General features: G+C 45.1%; 1 protein-coding gene across 2 annotated transcripts in view; it reads right to left on the bottom strand.

Moving 5' to 3' along the window:
• PDS5B (PDS5 cohesin associated factor B) overlaps window positions 1-24,918 on the bottom strand; it is a 772,752-nt gene that overhangs the window by 60,417 nt on the left and 687,417 nt on the right. For both annotated transcript variants that reach the window (XM_078657163.1, XM_078657161.1), the window contains exons 32-33: window positions 14,509-14,975; window positions 12,491-12,595 (exon numbers count right to left, since the gene is read on the bottom strand). In XM_078657163.1, the coding sequence (XP_078513289.1) occupies window positions 12,491-12,595; window positions 14,509-14,975 (572 nt within the window). The remainder of the gene's footprint in view (window positions 1-12,490; window positions 12,596-14,508; window positions 14,976-24,918) is intronic.

Here is a 24,918-nt window from a genome sequence, read left to right as displayed (position 1 = left end):
ACTTCTTACGCTCTCTTTAAGGAAGAGGAGAGACTTCACTGACTGGACCCAAAAAGAGCATTGTCGCTCTACCTTGATCGGACAAAAGAGTTCTGAGTGGAAGACCGACTCTTTGTGGGGGCATGTCAGAGCAAAGAAAGGAAAGGCTGTTCAAAAACAGCCCAATCACGATCTGTTAGCCAGCTCTGCAGATCCTTTTGTAGTCTCCTCCGAAACTTGGATGTAATCCAACTGGTTACCCTGGTGCAATGCCCACTGGCACTTCAGATTCCACTACATAGCAAGCATGTGCCTTCTGGCAAATTGGACAAGCAGGATGGAGGAGGGCAGAAGTCCCGGCAACCTCAACATCATCCTCACTGAGACCCAAGACAGAGGTTGAAACATTGCAATCATAGCCCGACTGTCCTGGAAGAAGTGTCTCCATGCAGTCGATCAGGAAATCCCAGACACCTTCAAAGTAGCTCACAGCCGTGGCATTTTGATTTTAATGTTAAGGGAAGGCTGTGTTTACTTTACATTATCATCAGACTGCAGATAGCAGAGCCTGATAATGAGCAGTGCTCAGTCAGATGTATGGGCCAGACAGGGTCACAGAGGTAAAGAACTGAAGCACTGAAGTATTTAACTCTTAAATAAATACCTTTTATCGATTCAATATTGTGGCATCAGAACAAAATGATGTTTCTGAATGCTTTTAAATAGGAGAAAATAAAAATGAAAAGTTATCTTCATGATTAACTCATTTAAATTTTCTCCCATTTCAAATTGTTGCATTTACAAATGGGGGAATATTTAAATGATGAGTTTTATGGAATCTATATAAACAAAGTTTCTCCAGCTTAATTTTCTTGATTCAGTGCCACATTTATAAGCGGAAAAAGACGCCATTATTTGAAGATGGAGAAACTTAAAATGAAGAAAAACGTTCCTTACTCTGAGCAATTTTGCAGAACATTTTTCTGCACTTCAAATTTCTCCATTTGTGTAATACACCACGAAACAGTGCCACATATGGCAAAAGGTATGTCTGGTGCCCCAAGTACTTACATACCCCACCCATACACACATACCCCATTCATACGCACACATGTACATACATCCCCAAAGACCACTCTCTCACATGGCTGCCCAGTCATAGTACCCCTAGTCAAAGTATTTTGTTCAAACCATAACATCTGTTTGTATGGATATTAGGCTTAAAGTCAGTTAATCTGGGTGTGGGGGCGTCTGGTAACAATCAATATCACTGATCAGAAGTAGCTCCCACTACAGAAAAGGACTGGAGACCCCCGTCTTGGACACTCCGCTCCAGGGGAAACGCACAAATCTACACAGTATCCAGAATAGCTCCAATGAAATGGAAGCGTCTGAAGAGATCAGGTGTGAATTTGGCACACTGATAATGAACCCCAACTATATCAACAGGCTTGCAGTCATCTGAAGGTTGTCTACGACTGCCTTCAACAGCCAATGTCAAGGTAAAGGAAGACTGGTAGCTCTGACGTTTGAAGATGTGCTGCAATCATCACCATTACTCTCGTGAACCACCAAGAAGCACTGCTAAGGCCGAACAGGAGACTCGCAAACTGGAAATACACCCCCTCTCCCCCCGGACTGTGAACAGCAGGTAACATATGTGGGCAGGAAGGGATTATTGAAAAAGGAGTTCAGCAGGTCTAAAACGAACACCCAGTCTCTGGGATCCAGAGCAGACAGGACTTGGGACAGCAAGAGTACCATGAATTTGTCCTTCTACAGCAAGGCTCCGAGAAGGTGGGGATTTATAATAAGACAAGGGACTCTGTCCTTCTTCAGCACAAGGAAGTGTTGCGAGTAACACACAAGTCCTACTTCCAAGGTGGAAACCCCTCTCTATGGCTCTGAGGAAAATGAAATTTTGCCTGACCAAGATGCCCCCTACGTGTACCCTATGTTACATATGTGTGCATGTCACCCATGCATATTTCTCTCAGTGGCCTGAATCACAAGGCCTCTGCAATCACGTCCTGCATTAAGGTGCCTGTCATCAAGTCTCCCATGTAAGAAATGTTAAGTTAGCATAAGGCCCATGTATTTGCATTGTGCACTTTTAAATAAATATCGTAATGAACCACTTTCTGAATCAGGGTTTTCATGACTCCTGACACACTGAAAGCTGCAATTACGTATCTCTGACCTCGCATACTTCTAGCTCAGCCGAAAGAAACCCAGCAAGGGTTGCCAAGACTGTATTATGAATAACAGTTATCTGCATGCCCGGTGAAAAAGGCAAACAGAACCCGTCCGCGAAAGATAGGGCCTAGCCTCTCTGTCTCCGTTTAAATGAAATCACAGTGCTTGCTCACAGCCCCCACGCAATGAACGAAGAAATATATGCTTTTTCTGATTCCTAGTGACGAGCAACTTTTGCTTCAGATAATACATCCCCTGACTTAAGATATCAGTTAGTACCAGATGTGCTGGTCGCCTTGACACTAAAGATCTCTCTACTAGACTGAAAGTCAGCTCTCCTCCCAGTTACACGTCAATTGCACGTCATGTCCAAGTTGCACACAAGTAGGGCAAAGTTCCAGCTGGTCATGCAAACTCCTCCTCTGTGTACCACCCACCTATGACACCTACCTATCACCTACCTATGACTCATAAAGTGTACACCCACATGTACGCCCACATGCTCTTATCTGTTTCTTTCTCTGCTCTGCGTTCCTTCCTACGCCCTATGTACAAGACAAAATGTATATATGTTGTTCATTGTTATTAAATGTTAGAAGACCCTTCCTGAACCTCAGTGGTGATGGAACAGATTCTCCCTTAACTCGAGTTATTGGAATAAAGCCCTTTTAACTTGGACACCACGGACTCTCTGCCTCTCATTTGATACATGCTAATTGTTAATGCCTAGAAATTATGCCAGGGTAATATTTTTATTTACCACATTAATTTGGCGCCCGAATAGGGACTATCCCTTTCCCCACACGCCGGCGACGTAGGTCCAGCTTTTGCCTCCTTCTACAGCCGTGACGGACTCCGAAGTGCATGCAGCGGGATTTCCTGCTTACTCCCTCAGGCCCACGGAGGAGACGGACTGCGACCAGGCGTCCACACGAGGCGGTGAGGATCGCGGATCATCCCAACCAGAGCCCAACCCGTGAGAGAGCAAGGTCCGAGGTTTCCACAGGTCCACCTGTTCCAAGGCGCATGCGTAGAAGTAGAAGCATAGTATCAAGTTTCCGAGGCCTTCAAGTCCTGCTTCCCGGTGAGTACCACTATGGGGAATGCATAAAGTTCAAGACGGGTTCACGTTATACGTGATCACGGTAAAGACGTGTCCGTTCACACAGGCACGGTAAAGACGTGTCTCATTTCTATGAGCACGGTAAAGACGTGTCCATTCACATGTTCACGGTAAAGACGGGTTCGTTCACACGAGCACGGTCAAGACGTGTCTCATTTTTGAGACCGGTATGGTTGTACTGTATTCCAGTGCATATAGTTTTTCAAGTACATGTTTAGTTCTCTGTATTGGTTTAGATCATGTTTGTTTTAATGTTATGATGTTTTAGTGTGAATGATTGTTGATTGTTTCAGTCTATTTTTGTGTATCGTATTTCCATTGTGTTGGTTTCAACATGCCACTGTTTTCAAAATTGCGTCAGATAGGGACCAGAAAAGGTATACTAGAAGAGTCAGTTAACATCCCGCCTAGAGACACACCTGGTCATTTTATGTATAATAAGCACGGGCTGGACGCCATTTTGTTTTTAGACTTATGGGTAGAGTACACCAAGGGTTTAGAGGAAAAGTATAGATGGCCTATCTCAGGAACATGGGATTCAGAATGCATTATGAGAGTAGAGGAAGCGCTATGGAAAAAGAAGTCAAGACCCTCTCAGAAAGATGCCATTGAATTGTGGCGCAAAGAGTCACATAGGAGAATAGAGAAGGAATTTAATAAAGTAGAGAGAACTAAACAAGCAGCGGAAAAAGCGAAAGAAAAAGAACTAACTAGAGTGACCTCCTCAGAAACACCCAGTAGGTCGCGAACGCCACCACCTGTACCCTTTAGAGTATGTAGAAAGAAGCTGACAGCATCAGAGTTCCTTGTAAATAGCTCCTTGTAAATATGGTTTATGAAGAGCATGTCATTATTATAACTTGTTGAGTTTCTTGTGAATATGGCTTGTGAATAGCGCCATGTGGTTATGGTTTGTGCAGAGCTTGTTATCATTACGTTAGGCAGGAGAGAGCTGGATCTCTTTCAAGTGCTTGGAGAAAACGTTTTGAAGATGTGCGTACGTGTTATGTGATAACGTGGAGAGATGAGTTCATGACTTTCCCATGTACTGCAGTCATTGGGGAAAGATTGTGCTTCAGCTGCCAAAGAGTTAATATCTTGTATTGAGAAGGCAGTATTTGTTTTAACATGCTGTTTAACAAGGTGTTGAGGGATTTTGGCGTTTTTTGGTCGAGATTTGGCCGATTTATGGCCGTTTTTGGTGTTTGCGGGGGGGGCGTGTTTTTGAGCGGAGATTCGTACCCGTTCCAGTGGATGGATTTGGTTGCTTTTTGGTGAGGATTTAGGGAATCGCTTGGACTACTGTGATGCCAAATTTGAAAAGGATCTGAGCTGTGGAAGTGGTGGAAAAAGCATGTTTTGTGCGGAGGTGCGATTTGCCATGTTATCCAATGGGCGTTTTTCTGAAAATTGAGAAATTATTTTGGGGGTGTTCCAGGTGCGCTAGGGGCCCGGGGGTTGGATCAGCGGTAGAGGAGGTGGATGGCCAGAAGTGCTGAATTTTGAGGATTTTTGGCGTAGTTTGGAAGTGCGTTTTGGCACGATTTCATGGCTGTGTAGCTCACATGCATGGTTATGTGAGCTGACACTAAAAGTCAGTGATTGATGGTTTGATTTAACTTTTTTCATTGGTTGCTGGGTCTGCCTATGTGCTTTGTCAGTTTGCTGACTGAATGGTAACGTCTTGCATGGAGAGTAAAGAAGTGTTCATTTAACATTCTATTTCAAATGCGTCCGTGTATGTGTGTAGGTTTGCTTTGGAACACTTGATTTAATGTGTTTTGACTCAGAGGTCGGTAAGCTGTAAAATAAACCAGTCGGATTGAGATAAGGGTTTGCACGGAGGGTGCTTTAATGTTTTCACGGTTGAGAAGGAAATATAAAACAGACCCATCATAGAATGTGCTTTTAATTAGTGTAATGCAACCGTGTGTTGTTTTTTTTAAATTAAAATTTGTTCTACAAAATATACATTATTATTTCCCAATGCAAGCTGCCCTTTAGTATAGCGTGTGACAGTTAATCCACTCAATTAGACAACATGGTTTTTTTTAACCTCAATTAGAAAACATGGTTCTTTGAAAAATGATGAATCTGGCCTTTTTAATAGGTAGAATAGAAGAGCTTGCACACTTAATTATGAAAACCTTGGTTCTGCAATGCAAAATTATGGAGTTTTCACATGTTATTTTCAAAAAGTAAAAGCCATGTTGTTCTGTTTCCTTTTTTTTTTCCTTTGCAGCTAGTAACAATATTTTATGATATAATTATTTTCAAATGCTAGCATGTGTCTAGGTTACAAAAAAAAAATATGTCCTTATTAATTACAGATTTTAGGATGCTTTTTATCACGTTTTAAAAATTGCTTCAGTTAAGTTAGAGAATGTTGATTAGCTCCCTAGCCTGGGTACAGATATGTTTTGAATTACAGAGAATGTGTTTTTCGGCCTTGAAGTGGTCTGACTCGCAGGGAAAGTTATTTTGTGAAGGGAGGGCTTTTCCCTCTTGGAGCACCGAGCAGTGCCTGTCTTGTTATTATTGGCCATTCCCCGATTCTCTTCCGCGGACAGTTATTGGCAGTCCTCCAACTGACTCAGGCTTCCTTCGCATGCAGATAAAGAATGCTTGCAATTTGACTAAGGTCTCTCGTCAGTAACTTGGCAGCTGTTCTTAGCTCTCAGAGTTTTGAAAGGGTGGAGGAACCGCCCTGTGGGTGACATCATGGTGATGGGGAAGGCAGTGTAGAGAAAAAACTTGATGAGCCGCGGAGAAAATGTTTATAAAAGGTGGGGGTCAAGTTGCTCTTCCTTACAGCCAGCACTGAAAGCTTCATTGGCTTCAGATAAGGCATGCTTGCAAAATGAATAGTTTTTCCCTCGTAGTGTAAACAGAATAATTGGCAGGAGTTTCGCTCTTGCAATGAGCCCTAGTATTTACAGTCAGGCATTAAGATGCACAGCCAGGGCCCTGCAGCCCAGTCTCACACACCCTTCAGCCCTGGAGCTCAGTCTCAGTTAGAGCCCTGTGTGAGGTGCATCAGTCTCGCCCCCCCCGCTCTGCAGCTCACTCAGTTAGAGCCGTGCGTCCTGTAGTGCGGTCCCACACACGCTCAGTCTCATTACGCAGACAGTATTTATATGCCTCCCAACGCTGCCCTACTACAGTACGTAGATGACATCCTAATTACAGCACGTTCAGAACCAGAATGCGCAATTGCATCACTGACAGTTTTACATTTCCCCTTCAAAGTTGCAATTCTGTGAAAAGCAAGTGGTGTACCTTGGACACTTACTTTCCAAGGAGGGTAGACAGCTAACACAAGCCTTTCATTCAGTTAATTTCTAGCCTTTCACAGCCCAAGACACAAAAGGAAGTACGGGCCTTCATTGGCCTCACTTCATACTATAGGCAATGGATTCCCCAGTATGCCTATCTAGCCAAACCACTCATACAATTGACAACACAGGAGGCAGCCACTTCGACTGTCCTCCCTTGGACACAAGAACATACCTTGGCATTTGAGGAATTAAAAAGAGCATTATGTCAAGCGCCAGTTTTAGCGACCACATGTTTTAGTGTACCACATGCAGTGGAGGTTCTCTTAAACAGGACACAGACACAACATTTGACTATAGCGAGACTGACAGGATATGAACTGACATTATTTCAACCACACATAGAGATCAGACGTTGTAATATTCTAAACCCTGCAACACCTTTGCCCTCAAGTACAGTAAATGCACCACCACATGACTGTGTGGAAGTAATGAATATAGTGACAAAACCAAGACAAGACCTGACAGATATTGTACTTTCAGACCCAGACTTAACGCTCTATGTAGATGGATCATGCATGAGAACGAGTGCAGGAGAGTTAGTAGCAGCATATGCTGTGACCACTGCTACTAAAGTCATAGAGACACAGAAAATAGACACACTATCAGCACAAGCAGCAGAGCTCATCGCTCTGACACAAGCCTGCATAAGAGCTAAGCACTTGAAAGTAAACATTTATACAGATTCACAATATGCCTTTGGCGTAGTTCATGATTTCGGGGTACTTTGGAGGGAAAGAGGTTTCTTGACCTCCCATGGGACCAAGATCCAGCACGGCCAGCTCATTCAAGCCCTGTTAGAAGCAATACATTTACCTACAGCCATTTCTATCCTGAAGTGCAAAGCTCACACCAAAGTTACAGACACCATTTCCCAGGGTAATGACCTGGCAGACCGAACAGCTAAACTTACAGCCCAGACACCAACAGACACGACAAGGACAGAGGTACCATTACTGACAACATGTATGACAGTCAGGGATCCCACTCAAGATGTACTCGACATACAGACACATGCCACTGCAGATGAGATAAAGAAATGGACTGAACAAGGAGGGGTCCAGACTGAACAAGGTTGGATGACTAAGGGAAAAGGTACATGGTTTCTTCCAGATTCCATGGTACAAGTAATCATAAACACAGCACATAGTCCAGCACACTTGGGAGAAAAGGCAATGATAGACAGCTTGCAGAATATCTGGTTTAACAAGCACATGCGTACAGCAGCGAAGCAGAAAGTACGAACATGTATGATCTGTTGCCAGTTCAATCCAGGTAAAGGCATTCCGGTGGAACAAGGCGGATTTCATCCTCCTGACCACCCTTTTAAGGTCCTCCAGATGGATTATATCCAAATGAACAGATGTAGAGGTTACAAGTATGTCTTGGTAGTTGTGTGTGCACTATCTAGATGGACAGAAGCATATCCAGTTCCAGATTATACTGCTGTGACAACAGCCAGGCAATTAGTGCGCGAGTACTTCCCCAGGTATGGATTACCTCGGGTCGTCTATTCTGATAACGGTCAGCCATTCTCCTCTGAATTAATTAAACATGTGTCTCTTCTGTTAGGATATACTTGGAAATTCCATTGTGTAAGACACCCTGAAGCAGCAGGCCTTGTAGAAAGACATAATCAGACAATCAAAACAAAACTTGCTAAGATATGTGCAGAAAAAGGCGTGGATTGGATGGTAGCTTTACCGGTTGCCCTCTTTTACATGCGAATGGTAGCTCATTCCAGAACAGGCCTATCTCCGTATGAAGTAGTCTTCGGTAGACCGCCAAATATGTGGGGTACGCCTATGCCAAAAAATATATAACTGATGTTGACAGTAACATGCTGACAGATTACCTGGCTTCCTTGATGTCTGCACTACTTTCTTGTCGTTCACTGGTTGCTGCCGCCTTCCCTGACAACACCCAGGTCAAGGAACACGCCATTGTCCCTGGGGACTTCGTTTGTGTCCGGAACTTTGATCGATCAAGCCCCCTTGAGCCACGTTGGAAGACGCCGAAGTTGGTGCTACTGACCACGAGGACCGCGCTGAAAGTCGAAGGACGCAAGGGAAACTTCACACTCAGCATTGCAAAAAGTACTTTGGACAATCTGGAACTTTGATAGACAATAAGGACGATACAGACTTTGCGCTGCCTTTACTAGAAAAGACTCCACAGCAGGAGTATAAATCTAAGTTAAGATCTAGTAAGTCAGACGTAGTTTAATTGTCTAAGTCCACTCGGTGGTGAATCGGTTAGACTAGATTTCTGACATGTATAAGATCACATACGAGAATAGTAAGAAGAGCAAAATGAGAGAAAAGTACTGCAAGTTATTACGCAGTAGATGTATAGTTTCTTTGATTATCCTATTTTTTCTGTGCATTGTTATGATCTGTGTTAGTTTAATACTACATGTTTTCTTTCCTCCTATTGCCTCACATATGCACTCTTCCCTTAACAGCACCATAGAGCATACATTTAGTGAACTGCCACCTCATGAATTGTCATATCGACTTGCACTGCGTAACAATACTTTTATTCGAATGTTACACCATTCTCATCAGACCAGCAATGCGACTGATTGCTGGGTATGTGGCCAACTGCCACCTTATCAAAAGGCGAAGGGAGTTCTGCCCTTCTATCCTCTGCCGTTCTCACACAATGGTTCATGTGGAGCATGGTTTGCCTTAATGACCTCAATAGATAGAAAGTACATAGCTTATCCAGGTGGCTGGATATATGGAAACCTGAATAAAGTAATGAATGAAGCATGTTTTCCAGACAAAGACGGATTTCCTCAAAGGAAGGGAACCGATCTAGAGAATGAAGAGTACGAGCAGGGAAATGCATCCGTTAATTTTATAATGTTAAATGTTCAGCCCAAGCAAAATACAGGTCCACCGTTTATGTCAGTTCTACCAGCAAAAGGTGATTTATGTGTTAATAAGAAAGGCTCAGTACATATGGGACACAGCAAGTGTAAAGTTGTAGTAGAGTTTAATGATGAAGGACTTTCTTCTTTCAAAACATCACGCCATACCTATTTCATTTGCGGTCAGACAGCCTATGTACATCTGCCCTTAGACTGGGGTGGGACTTGTTATATAGCATTCTTATTGCCACCTGTATTCTTGGCCCCATCCCATTATCATAGAGATTCACGACTAGAACATGTTAGAGTAAGGAGAGAGACAGATGCCTCAGGGATTGATCAGACAAACAGCTTGGGAGCAATATACAGATTTCAACAAAGGATTCTTTTTCTTCATAGGTCCTGTCCAAAACAGTAAACTGATACGCAAGTTAACAAGGACTCTTGAAGCAGTAGTGAATGTGACTGCATCTGCCCTGGCGAACTTGACCCAGGAACAGTCTGCTATGAGACTTGTTGTTCTTCAAAATTGCCTCGTTCTAGACGTCATCTTGGCAGATAGGGGCGGAGCTTGTAGCGTGATCCGATCTAGTTGTTGCGTTTTCATCCCAAATAACGCGCCATCTGTGTATGCAGCGATAACAAGGCTCCACAAGATTGCTCATGACATACATCAAGACCCAGGCACATGGACTTGGTCCAGTTGGCTCTGGGGTGTGATATCTGCTTGGGGATGGAAAGTGTTGTCCTTCCTAGGAATGATCCTACTCATGATATTTGGTTGCTGTCTCTGTCTGCAGTGTGGCCCGGCCACTTGCGGCCTGTGTGCAACTGCATGTGTTCCACATCCAAGTATACAAAGGGTTAAGGACGAACAAATGATGCTGTATGATCAACTATACGGTCTCATGAATATAGATGTATCCTAAAGGGTTACGTAGGGGACAAGGAGGGAATGAGGAAAATGAAATTTTGCCTGACCAAGATGCCCCCTACGTGTACCCTATGTTACATATGTGTGCATGTCACCCATGCATATTTCTCTCAGTGGCCTGAATCACAAGGCCTCTGCAATCACGTCCTGCATTAAGGTGCCTGTCATCAAGTCTCCCATGTAAGAAATGTTAAGTTAGCATAAGGCCCATGTATTTGCATTGTGCACTTTTAAATAAATATCGTAATGAACCACTTTCTGAATCAGGGTTTTCATGACTCCTGACACACTGAAAGCTGCAATTACGTATCTCTGACCTCGCATACTTCTAGCTCAGCCGAAAGAAACCCAGCAAGGGTTGCCAAGACTGTATTATGAATAACAGTTATCTGCATGCCCGGTGAAAAAGGCAAACAGAACCCGTCCGCGAAAGATAGGGCCTAGCCTCTCTGTCTCCGTTTAAATGAAATCACAGTGCTTGCTCACAGCCCCCACGCAATGAACGAAGAAATATATGCTTTTTCTGATTCCTAGTGACGAGCAACTTTTGCTTCAGATAATACATCCCCTGACTTAAGATATCAGTTAGTACCAGATGTGCTGGTCGCCTTGACACTAAAGATCTCTCTACTAGACTGAAAGTCAGCTCTCCTCCCAGTTACACGTCAATTGCACGTCATGTCCAAGTTGCACACAAGTAGGGCAAAGTTCCAGCTGGTCATGCAAACTCCTCCTCTGTGTACCACCCACCTATGACACCTACCTATCACCTACCTATGACTCATAAAGTGTACACCCACATGTACGCCCACATGCTCTTATCTGTTTCTTTCTCTGCGTTCCTTCCTACGCCCTATGTACAAGACAAAATGTATATATGTTGTTCATTGTTATTAAATGTTAGAAGACCCTTCCTGAACCTCAGTGGTGATGGAACAGATTCTCCCTTAACTCGAGTTATTGGAATAAAGCCCTTTTAACTTGGACACCACGGACTCTCTGCCTCTCATTTGATACATGCTAATTGTTAATGCCTAGAAATTATGCCAGGGTAATATTTTTATTTACCACAGCTCCTTTGACCAAGAGAACTTGCACTGCCCACAGCAAAACAGACAAGTGTTCCTCCGGCAGCAGTGTTGATGGGGGAGGGTGCAATTTGGCAGAAAGGAATGGGACTGTTGTAGCACCATTTGCCAGTTGGAATAACCATTTTTCTTAAGTTACATCTTGCCACCCTTGGCGGAAATGTTTGATTTTGCCTCCCATAGAATGGGTTTGTATTGAAAAGGACACTCTAAAGCAGTTTTCTGTTTATGGCTGCCAGAAGGGTAGCAAACTATCTGCACATTGTGCCTGATGCCCTGAACGTGGTCTTTGGGTGCCACGGCCTAAGCCATGAAATGGTTGAGCAGGCTGGTGTCTGGCATTGCTGGTATTGAAACCCCTTGGTGCAGCAACTAAAGCACCAAACTGCTGCAGAAATTGTCTTCTAGGGGTAGACAGCTCTAGGCAACACACTGTGGAACAACTCTCCTTGAAGCGTTCCAAAGACGAATCCTATTTTCACCAAAAAGGCGAAAACCATCAAATAGCATGTGCATAAAGATGCCTGGACATCCCCAGGGAAGCCTGTAGGCCACTTGAGGCGTGGGGCTGCAGCACCACACTTGTGCTCGTTGCTCGACCTAAGCTGTCAGTTGTGTTGAGGTGAGACCAAATCATAAACTTTGCAACATCTCACCATCCTGTATAGTTACGGGTAAAGACACCAATTACATAAATCAAAGCATAACTGTAGCCTAGAAGGGAGTTAGCATTGAATGAGCACAAAGCAAGGCTAGCTAAAGAAAACATGCATATAAAAAAAAATATCTTTGGTAACTAAGCTTGGCCCCACAATGGAACGCTTAGGTATCTGATGCTATGAAAAAAAACATTCCCAGCATGCGGATTGGGATATTTCATGTACAAATAACAAGTGGAGGAAAGGTGTTCATTGCAAATATTTTAGAAACTCTTTGCACAAATTTGAAGTCTGAACTTACACACTCATTTTCTTTTGTGATGGAGGTGTTTTTGGTGGCCTTCCACGCCTTTTTTGTGGTGTTGATGGAACTGAATTGTCGGCACCAGAATCAGAAGGTTCTGAGCTGTAAATAGAAACAAAGTATAACTATGTAGATAAAAAAAAACGATTCGAAATACAGGCCAACATTCTAGGTCTTACTTAGAAATGTTCCTATGTTAAAATCAATTTATTTCAAATATCAACTGATATGTAAAACCTTGCGTATGAGCTAAACCTATTAAATACACATTGTTTGAAACATAACACTAAAATGTTATCCGCCTTCTTGAATTTTTTTCATACAAACACTCTCTCCCATGTGACTTTGATGCAGCATATCCTTAGGAGCCTGAATGGAGCCAAAAACAGGTCGCCCAGCAGTCACAGGATGTGAAAACAGTTCCACAGAAAAAACATGATGTATGATACAACTTACGTCTAGACGTTGGTAGAAAGAAAATACAGAGGTATTCATAACATACATTATGGAAACATTTTGCTAAAATAGCCCTCGCTTAGATCTGGGTGGGGAGGAGGATACGGATGATGAATCTGCAGAATTGTGCACATGAAAAACATTTAGTAAAGGCATGTAACCTGTTCCAACGAATACATCTTTCTACAGTTTCTTAACATTGTTAATGACATGCACAGGTGATTTGTGATGGAAATGACTAAATTCCATGTTGCAGTAAGACCAATGGTAGAAATCACTATGGACCTCAAAAAGGTATAGGTTCCTGCTCTCCATAATAGATCAGAAACCTTTGGCACACTACTGGTGGTCCTAGCTCTTTCCATATCACCTTTTACTCACTCCCAACGCAGATCGTCTGGCCTTCCATTTGATTTGCCAGCCCTTGCTTATCTAATCGGTAATTTCCAATGAAAACAAATTAATTTTAGCCCTCGGACCACCTAAGTGGACCTCCATGTGGCAACTCTATCGCGCTTACCTCAACAGATTTCAGCCCCCTGCGGGACCTAGTTCACTGCTGTGAATGTTCAACAGGCATTAGTCTCGGGCATATATACCTATTTCCTCATGATGATCCCAGTATTCTGTTTGTAAGGGATCCAAACGTATTCGACTGTACACACCTTGACACTGGGTATGTATTATTATTTAATTAATTGTGCTAGGGTGTTTAGGTTCATATTAGCATGGTAATCTGCTCGCTTGTCTCCAAGCGGTTGAAAAATGGCTGAGCCCCTCTCTCCTTTTTTAATTGTCACAGTGTTTGTGTTCCACTTGATTGTTTTTCTTAACTATAAATATATTAAATAATTCTTGTCCGGACGGACAAACTAATACAGTTATCATTGCATTTTTATATTAATTTTTTCCCCCCGTCTTTTCCTTTGAGGGACACTGTCTGTATAAAATACTCCATAATAGATGAGCCATAACACTTTCCTGAAGATCGTAGGAGTTGAATAAGCAGGACTTCTGCCCAGTGTCTCAAATACTATATTACAATCATATGTTCTCTATGTAAACATTCTTTATGTAAACACCTACTATGCCACTATGTTTGGTGCACATTTGTTCATATGCGCACTTTACTGAATGATATGCAATATGTGCCTAAGATAAATAATTTAAAAAAATACACAAGCATTAAAGTTAGATACAAAACTCTGAAAATCTATGGATGAAAAGTGCGATTAAAGAATAAAGGATATTTGGTGTACTGCGCGATGTAAAGTAAAACTTGTTAAATAAACCTTTTAAATAAAAAAAAAAAAAGAATAAAGGATATTAAGGTCTTACTAAAATGATTTGAAAAAAAAATACAAGATGGGAGACAAAAAAAAAGCTAACAAAAACAAAACATTGTACACCACTCATGAGCTGGACTATAAAATTAGATTTTAGGCAACTATAGGTCCTATCTAAAGTAATCCATTTTAAATTATACTCTGTAAGAATGCACTCACACACAAAACATAGGGCTTTACATGCATCAAGGTACATCAGCGGAAGGAACTTACCTTGTGATTGCTTTCCTTTTCTGCGGTGTCTTCGATGGACCTCGCCTTTTTGGCTTCTCTTCCACATTTTCGATCTCCTCTTCTTCTTCCTGCTCCTGCTCCTCTTCCTTCTCTTCCGGTTCTACAGCGGCTACTGCCGGAAGTGATTTTTTCCGACCCCTCTTTGTAGCCTTTACAGGGGACTCTTCCTTCGATGGCAGACCTTTTGCTGCTTTGGGAGGTCGCCCTCTCCTTCCTTTTTTGGGAGGGCTGTTCTGTTCATCCTCACTTTCAAGAAAATCAGCCTTTAGCCTCTTCTCGTCTTGCCACGTGATTTCATCCGACTCGATGGTAACTGCAGCTCGCTTCCTCCCTCGCTGGCCACCCTTTGTCTTCTGTTCTGGCACGGAGGCCTCCTCCATATTAAAAGTCTCTTCGGAGTCTAAAAGTGCGGATTTCTTTCTACCTCTGGGCTTCTCCATCTCAGACTAGAAAAACAGAATGCACAACATTTGATCACATGAAAGAAAATGTTCAACGAAAGGCATTCAATAGGAGTTGCACCTTAGTTTAACTGAACACCGTTTAGTGTGCGATGCGTCACTGGAATCATGTTCTGCAACCATTAACTAGTCTTGGGATTCAAGCAAATGTTAAATATCTACCAACTCAAATGAGGCAAAGGTGGAAGTTACTCAATAGCAACAACAATCTGCACGAGGCCAATATTTACATTTGCCAGCTTAATGACCCAGAATACTCTGAAATGTATCAATTATTATGCATGGGTAACCAAATTGTGATAGCTCTACAGAGGGTTCTGGTATGCCAAATTAAAAGCTCCCTTTACGTTTTCCTCTGGAACACCAAAGCTAAATAAACAGCATCACACTCCGGAAGAGGAGCAGGTTTGAATGTTTTGGCCATTGCTTGTGCCAAGTCAAGATAGCCTTCTTCATTAAACCACCCACAGTCCACACTTAAATTCCAAATAGATTAGTGTCGAGCCCAAACAAATCAATAGAATCGCCCGGATAATTATATGTGATTTATTGCCATTATGAACCAATAAACACTGGTTGTCAACAATATCAGTTTTCAGCAAAGAAAGCTGCTACATCCAGCTAAATTCTAAGGGAATGTAATCATTCATTTCCTTAATACAAGTCAATAATTCATCTGAGCATTCCTCAACGTAAAACATACCCGCATGGTATAGTTTCCAAATAACATACAATTATGTTACTTTTACTACTGAAAAAAACACCTAACCAGTATTGAGAAATTAACTGGCATATCCCCAATGTATGAGTTACGTTAAGCTTCAGTAACACTCTTTCTGGTGGATAAACTAACCTCAGGTTCCTCACTTTAAGAATATCCCCAGGCATCGGACTAAATCCAGAACATTTTCTCCGCAATATTCCCATGGCGCATGTGGTTCCTCTGTGACTTTGTTGCACCAGGACGTGAAGGACCAGCGCCACCTATAAGTGCCACCATTTTGAAAAGACGTAATTTTCTTATTTTTCCTCCTTCCCCGTCTAGAAACACGAAGCACTACAAAAAAGTTGCAGATGACACTGTACCAGACCCTAACTTGGAACCTTACTATGATGTCCGCAGAACGAGAGGTGGGAGAGCAGTGAACTAACTAGTTACAAAGCGTAGCCAGCAGAAAACAGCACTACCACATGTAAGTAGCTCTCTCTTCTGATGAACAATTCTAAATTCAGATTTCTCACCTTAAGAAAAGTTTCCACAGCAGGACCACCCAAAAGTGGAGGGTATTGGGAGTAGTCCCAGCCCACAAAGCCTAGCGGTACTGAGCGGGCAAAATGGTGGTCCCGTCAGATCTGGCTCCCAAGGCAGTAGTGTTTAATGAACAGATGCACAGACGCTCATGACCTGTTGTAGCAGACCTGGCGGGATGAATTCAAAGGCCTTCAGGTAGTTGCTTCTTTGCCAGCACGCAGCAGATTTAATGTAGAGAGCTAGCCATTTTGTCAAGGTCCTTTCCTGCATAGCCTTCCCTTTTTCTCTCCAGAAAATGCTAGGAAGAGCTGGTCAAAGTAGAAGCTGAATGTCCTTTTAAAGTTGAACCTCTGGAGCCTATTCTCCTCCATTGAAGGATGAAGTTTAGCGAAAAACGTTGTCAAAGTGATGGATTAGACAGTGTGGAAAGATGTCACAACTTTGGTAATGTAGGGCACCCAGGTCTTCAGCACTAGCTTATCCAAAAAGAAGGTGGTGCAAGGCAGCTGCAATGAAGGCATCTGCATTTTACATATTCGGCATGCAAAGGTGAAAGCAATTAGGAAGTGCTAGGATCCAAATGTGAGGCTCATTAAACCTTAAGTCTTCAGAAACATGGAAAGCTGTGCAGCAGCTCAAAGAAAAGTGCACATCAAAAAAGTGACGGCCCAATTAAGGTCCCACTGTGGCATGGCATAGGGAGAGGAAGGAAACCAGTGTTGTAGGTCTTTCCAAAAATTCCTCACAACCAGTGACTAACAATCAGGGCTGGTCCGGTAACCGTAAAATAGTGAGAGAGACAAAAAGTACCCTTTTACTGTGCCCAAAGCAAAACCTTGCTGGGCAAGGTATAAAACAAACAGAACGTCTGATAACTTGGCTGGTGGGGGGAGATGGTCGACTGTGTTCCGTTCTTGCTGCTCAACCTCCATGCATGAATGTGGAGTGTGAACAAACGGGAGCAGAACCTTGCCCTGTTGCTGCAATAGCAGGTCCTCCGGGAGAAATGGCGCAGCAGCCTGAATGGAGGAGAGGACAGATGCTCACGTCCAAACGTTTGGATACCATACTCTCCGTGCCTAATCTGGGACCACTGGGGTAACTGACCCAGTCGATCCTGAACTTCTTCAGAACTCACAGCAGTAGAGGTAATGCCGGGAAGGCATGCAGGAGTCCGGAAGTCTCCTAGCCAAAGACGCATTGGAAACTTTGACACACAGAAGTGCTGGCATTAAGTGTTCTTGGTGGTGGCAAATAGATTGAGCCATAGTTTCCCTTTCTGTGGAAGAGTCATCCTCCACCTCCGGGAGTAACTGCTATTCATGATCATGATCCACTAGGTCTCGACAGCTGAGTTTGTCTGCCCTAACATTAAAAAATCCTGCCGGGTAGTTCTCCACCAGGAAGATCCCGCAGTGGTCCAGCCATTTCCAGACGTGTAGTGCCTTAAGGGTGAGGTTCCAAAACCCCATTCTGACCTGTATGTTGCTGTGCAGGTTGATGTCGTGTGTAAGCACCTGTACTAATCTCTATTTTATGGATACATGAAGGCTTTTAATGCCAAGAGGAAGGCTCGGAGCACCAGGAGACCATATCTCCACTTCAGCAGACAGCCTTCACAAACCAGAAGGGATGCCTCTATCCCCATCGCAACTCTGATTGGGGGAAGGGAGAGGGGTATGCCACTTAAGAGATCGCAATTTAGTAACAAACACTGCTAGTCTTTTGCAGTCTCCTCCATAACCGCATGCGCGCTAGCAGTTTTCCCGCTGCGATTTTGAAAATCCCACGTTACGTGACAAGGTAAGCTCGTCATTCGCGTAGCGCAGGTTACGCCCATGACGAGCTGACCTTGTCATTAGCGCCGAAGGGGATAATCAGGATGCAATCAGAGTGATTACCCTGGGGCTGTACCCACCGCGACTTCAGATCCCACTGAAGAGCCTTCATGGGCCATCTGTCTTGCTTCACCAGCAAGATGCAGGAGGCCATCAGACCCAGCAGCCTCAGCCGGTCTCACTGGAATCCAGGACAGAGGCTGAAACATCTGGATCATAGCCTGAATGTCCTGGGTTCTCCGCGCTGGTGGGAAGGTGCAAAACTGCACTGTGTCCACAATTGCTCCGATGAAAAACGCATATGAGAGGAAGTCAGGTGTGACTTTGGCATATTGTTAGTCAACTCCAACGAATGACGAGTTACTTACCTTTGATAACACCTTATCTGGTAGAGACATGATCTAGCCACAGAATCCTTAACTTAGAACTTTCAGGCATTAGGCCTGGAAGATTTTAGATAGCACTACCCCTGAGCGCCAATAGGTTGCGTCTGTGTCGTCTATCAAGCACTGATGTCAGTACTTTTCACAACTTTCCACGCAAGAAGCTCGGAACCATGAAGTGAACAGACCATGGTGTGAAAACGGGGAACGGCCGTGACACCAAAAACTAATCTGCAGTGCTGGAAAGATGGTGGGTCCATAAGGAATCTGCGGCTAGATCATGTCTCTACCAGATAAGGGGTAACTAAGGTAACTAGCTTGTCTATCTGATAGAGGAATCTAGAAACCGATTCCTTCCTGTAGAACAGATCTCCAAGCAATACCATTCCCGAAGGAGGGACTGCAGAAAAGTGTTACACCAGAAAGTCCTGTAGGACCGAACGGCCAAAGAGGACCTCCCTATGGACCTGATTATCCAGGCACTAATGTATGGCAAACGTGTGTAGGGATATCCACAGAGCCGCCTGGCAGATGTCGAGGACAGGAACACAAGGCTAAAGAGCTGTGGTGGCTGCCTTAGCTCTGGTTGAATAAGCTCCAAGGCCTTCATAAGTCTGTTTCTTTGCCAAAGCGTAACAGATTTTTATGCAGAGGATAACCCAAAGAGAGATGGTCCTCTTCTACACAGCATGACCCTTTTTTGCTCCAATGTAGCCTACAAAGAGCTGGTTATCCACCTGGAACTCTTTAGAGGGACCGAGGTAGAATGATAACACTCTTTTTGGGTCCAGATGGTGGAGATGCTCTTCTTCCTTAGAAGGATGTGGAGGAGCATAGAAGGTGGGTAAAGTGACAGATTGTCCTAGATGTAAAGGTGTCATCACCATAGGCAAAAACAGAAGCCCTAGTGCGAAGCACTTCTTTGTCCGTAAAGACGGTTAGGTAAGGGGGCTGAGAGAACAGAGTCTGCAATTCACTCACCCTCCTGGCAGAAGTTATTGCCGCTACGGCTGTTTTGATAGTAAGCAGCCAGAAGGGCCAATTGTGCAGTGGCTTGAAAGGTGGACACATCAACTGAGTGAAAACCAGGTTAAGGTCCCACTGTGGCATGATAAATGGTGAGGGGAAAAACCAATGTGTAAGTCCCTTCAAGAATCTAAGTACAATAGGGGATTTAAAAAGAAAGGTTGATCTGGCAACCGTAGAAAAGCAGAAAGGGCCAAAAAGCAACCCTTCAGTGTACCCAGAGCAGAGCCCTGCTGGGACAATGGAAGGATAACAAGAAGAATGTTAGAGAAGGAGGCATACAGGAGGTCAACAGACCGTTCTGTACAATATTTACAAAATATCTGCAATCGGCAGGCCTATACCGACTTGGTGGAGGGAAGCCTGGCTGCCAGCATAACTTTGTAGACTTCAGGAGGAAAGTCAAAAGCTGCCATCTATCGCCACTCAATCTCGATGCAATGTGGCGGAGGGTACACAGGTTCGGGTGGAAGACCCTCCCCTGCTGCTGCGACATTAAATCCTCCTGAAGGTGCAGCCTGATCGGAGGATCGACGCTCATCTGCAGAAGCGCGGGATACCAAACTCTCCGTGCCCAGTCCGGAGTTACAAGGATGACTTGGGCCCGGTGACGCTTGACCTTCTTGAGCACTCTGGGCAGGAGTGGTATGGGTGGAAAGGCGTACAGAAGGCCTGTGCTCCACTTGAGATGAAGGTGGTGGAGCAAGGTCTCTTTCAACAGTGGGGAGGGCCGTGGTTAGATCTGTTCCCCTCTGAAGAGAGTGCGCAATGTTAGCAGTTTTGTGCATTGATGTTTGCAAGGCGACTCTCGCTCGGCAGAGCTTTTCATCTTGAGTATGGTCGTCGTCGGATTAAGACAAAAAAGAAGTTGGAGCAGAACTTGACTTTATCTTGCTCTTTCAAGTCCCTGGAAGTGGGTCTGGGACGTCCTCATGTTTCTAGACCTCGCTTTCACACGCCACCTGCAGAGCCAGTGCCAAATTTGTCTTTGCACCTCTAGGATTTTCCTCTAATTGGAGCAACTCCTGCCCAGATTCAGGAGGTTTTTTTTTTTGGCAATGGCCCACATCTTTGGGCAACCTGGCTCCCTATGGTCCGCCTTTTGGGCCCAAAGAGGTGGCAGAAGCATTTGTTGTCCTGTCAGCAGGGCCTTCCTAGATGCTGACTGGACCCCTTAGATTAGCCCCTAGATCTGGACTGACTCCGGTCCCAAGCCCCATCCCAATACCTTTGTTAGGGTTTGGTTCCTCAACACTATTTCCAACACCAAACAAGAAAGCTATTGTTCTTTCTAACCCTGAGCAGGCGTTGCATTAACCCTGTCCAACGTAGAGCCTGGGACCGCTGGGGCCAAAGCAACCTTGTAATTCGTAAACAGCGTCTCTGTCTTTTGCTGTTGAATTTGAGGATGAAGTGGCATATGGGATCCTTGACCCTGCTGATGACGTTGCTCAGTCCTAGCCTGAAGAGCATTGTTTTAAGGAGTTTGGTGATGCCTGTGAGCTTTATACATGCCCCCACCCAGACAACGACTTTAGGGACGGCCCTTCATTGGAAAAACTTCAGAAGCAGGCCGGTGAGCGACCACCAGATCGTAGCCAAGAGGAACACAGAGTCTACCATTGCCATGCCAAGTTTAATTGCCCTCTCCCGAATCACCTTCTGATGCACATTTGCACAGGCCTTGGAGCCATGACTTGACCCCCTCCATCACCCCTCCCAAGCACCACAGACAGACCTAGTGGGGATCAGTTATAGACATTCTTCTGTGACATTTCCCACAAGACTTAAAACGTACAGGTTTTCTGGGGTGGGGGAGAGGAACATATCCCCTGAACACTGGTAGAAGAGGAAAATAAAAAATCAAAACAACATAAGTCTTTAAAAAGTTGGTAAAAAAGTGGCCTGGGTAGCTCTCCGGATCCGCAACTGTTGGTGCGGAAAGAAAGGAGTTAATGTCAGCGCCCTTGGGTGCCACTGCCTACATAACACCAGGCATGGGACACTTTGCCGCCACCTACCGGCATGCATGATTTTCCGAATTGTTCTGATGCCTGGAGCTTATTCGAATGGGGGGGAATCTTTAGTTAGAAGTCTTCTCCAGAAAGCTGGTTATCTAACCACTTTAAACTTGTCCAATGAACACAGGTAACAGCTTGCCTATGGTCAAGCCTGTGCAAACGTTCCACCTCCTTAGAAGAAGCAGGAGGTGCATATAAAGACACAAGAGTGTAAGACTGGTCCATTTGTAAACGGACACAAAACCTAGGTAGAAAGGGGAGGTAAGAATGGCTTGTCTTGGTAGAAGACAGTAAAAGTTCTTGCACTGAAGGCGCCTTCAACTTTTCTAACCTATGGACCAGTTTGGATGGAGAGATACAGAGTGAACCTTCCAAGAAACTGAACGCTAGGTGATACCTAAATAAGGAAGGTCTCTCAGAAATACATAATAAACAGACAGTACAGGTATCATTTGAGTGCAGAAACGGCTATGTCCTGTTTGGCGCAACAAGGCACATAGTGGAGGGCGTCAGACGAGCCTTTAAAGGGCCTGCAGCCTGGAACCCTGAAACAAACAGGTTCCAAGGACCTATATAGAAAGACTCGGTATCTGGTATCCAGGCAGCTAAGATGACATCAAATACCTCTGGCAGTAAGCTAAAAGCCTCTGACTAGTACTGATCAATCTTAACTCATGAAGGTGACGCGTATGAGGTTTGGAGTGGAAGGTCTCACCATCTTTCTGTGAAAGTATTATTATTATTATTTTTTTATTTTAAACACTTATAGAGCGCGAACGAAGGCCCGTGGGCATCTCGGCGCTAAGTATCTGCTGAATTCAGCCTTAAAGGAGGGTGGGATTATTGGTCAAATAGCCAAGTTTTAAGGTGCTTTCGAAAAGACCAGAGGGATGGGCTACTTTTTATGGATGGTGGCAAAGTGTTCCAGAGCTTGGGTGCTGATACGAGAAATCTTCTGTCGCCCCATGAAACCAGTTTGGTGCGGGGTACCTCCAACTGAAGTCGATCGGAGGATCGCAGGGACCGGGTGGGCCGGTAGGGGGTAAGTTGTTGAATGAGAAAGGCTGGTCCCTGGTTATGCAGCGCCTTATAGACAATGCAAAGAGCCTTAAATTTAATTCGATTCCTGATCGAAAGCCAGTGAAGTTCTCTGATGGTTCCTGAGACTGATTGAAATTTGGGGACATCACCCAGCAGTCTGGCAGCAGCGTTTTGAATGGCTTGCAGTTTATTAAGGACTCTTTCTTGAGAATTCAGGAAGAGAGCATTGCAATAGTCCAAGGTGGACAAAACCAGGGACGTGATCAAAGTTTTGCCAGCTGAGGCAGGGAGGAAAGGGAGAATTTTCTTAATAAGTCGCTGTAGGAAGGTAGATCCCTGACTATGGTTGCCCCCAACTTTTTTGCCTGGTGTTTTGCTGGTTTTCTGACTTAGTTGACCTGGGGCCCTGCTATTCGGGACCCCAGGCCTACTGCTCTCTCTGTAAAATGGATTCCATGTACCCTAGGTACATATCTAATTGGATACTGAGTCACCTTATCAGTCCCTGTACGGTGTACCTTAGGTACCCAGGGCATAGGTGTACCCAGGGCCTACCAGGGGCTGCAGCATGTATTATGCCACCCCTGGCTGGCCATCCAAATCTGACACAACTGGCTGCACGACAGCTGGGGCAAGGTGGTGTAATCACCCCTTGCTTTAGATATAGTATTCCTATATCTAACCCTAAAATGGGCACACAGATCTCCTATCAGTCACTCCTATGGCAGGCCTTGACAATCCTGAAGGCAGAGTGCTTGGAATCGTGTGAGATAGTGCTCTGGCAGGAGCTGAGCCTGTCTGCGGCTTTCGGGATCCATCCCTTAGCCGTTTCCATGATATCGCATACCATATACTCTTAAGTGCATTATAATCCTCGCGGTTACATGCCAACTCTGGTATCGCTTTATCAAAACATGTCGAGTAAGGTGTCATACGAATTGGAATACTAACCCCTCGCCAATTCTGGCGACGGGGTTAGCATTCCACCCTTCTAGAGGGACACGACATGTATGTAACCTATAACCCCGGTTAAAGTCAGACAGAGCCTTAGCATCCACAAAATGGATGCTGCCACCGAGACACAAGTCTGCCCTCCTGCTGCTGGGAGTCCTCCCAGAGCAGGAGGCAAGGACAAAGGGTTTCCTGCCAGGGGCGGTGCCAGCACCGTCCCAGACAGGGTTTTGTGTATTCCAGGTAGGCAGGGCTACAGAGGAAGGTGACTGCAAGTGGCACCCCGGTGCTCACTGTGCATAGGCCGGCTGAAACCAGTTCCAGGGGCACTCCAGCCCCTGGCCTGGGGAAAGCCCGCCAAAGGAGAGGGGTGTAACCACCCCCCTCCTGGTCCCACCCATAGGGCAGGACTTAGTCGCCTGCCAGCCCCCTTTTCCCAGATAAAGGTAGGAGCAGGCCCCCTTCCAAATTAGATCATCTTTGGAATCAAGACACGACTTTCTGCGAAAGGACTTCAAGATTTCCTTCTTCAAGATTCTCCCTTGTGACTAAGGAGTAGTCACCCTGCATCCGCAGGCACCAACGCAAGAACACTGCGGTCTGCTGTAAGTCCTTCCTCCGGAATCCGACTGCCCAGCTGGACAAGACCCGGCTTCCCTGGCACCTCCGACCTCTACTCATCTCTACAGCCAAGCTGAGAACCGTGAGTGCGACGAGACCTCAAGGGACCGACTATTGCCAAGACTGCACGACTTCTGCACAGCAAGCCCGCCGAGTAATCTCCTGGCGAGTGCTTTGGGGTCCGAGAAGCCCCGACCCTGAGCAGCTCCAGCACCGAAGAGCAGCCCCCCAGCATCTCCACGATCGGCGTGGGGCCCTTCTGCTTTTTGCTGCTCCCCGCGTTGTTTGGCTACTAGCCCGCTGGCTTGTGGCCTTCTGAACGACGCCCGACGACATCACTGCTGCTGGTCTGGTTGCTCCAGACTGGCTCTTGCTCCCTTCCAGAAGAGGAGCACCCCGGACCCTCCTGGTCCACTCAAGACGCCATTTTGAGTCCACCGCGTGGGCTTGAATTAGCCAAGGCTTTGTTGCCCAATCCTGGGTTCTTCGACGCCGACAGCTTCATCCATCGTGGGACAGCTCGCCTCTCCATCCTGGTCGCCGACAACGCCTCCTGGTCCGTGAGATCTGCAGAGTACAGCGTCGCCCACTCACCTAGTCGAGGTGACTACCATCCGGTGCCCTCCTGGTGCCCACTGACTACTGGCTAGTAGTCACGAACTTGGTCCCCTCTGCTTTCAGGTGTCATCCATCTTCAAGATCCAGGCTTGGATCAACTCGAACACTCTTCACTGGTCGCCTGCCAGCATCTTTCTTCGAGGCTCCTGGTTCGTCTACGAGGATTCCCGACGTCTT

This window comes from Lissotriton helveticus, chromosome 8 (assembly GCF_964261635.1).
Source record: "Lissotriton helveticus chromosome 8, aLisHel1.1, whole genome shotgun sequence".
Taxonomy (NCBI): Eukaryota; Metazoa; Chordata; class Amphibia; order Caudata; family Salamandridae; genus Lissotriton; species Lissotriton helveticus.
Note: the sequence above shows the minus strand (reverse complement) of the source record. Positions and strands in the feature narration are given on the sequence as shown.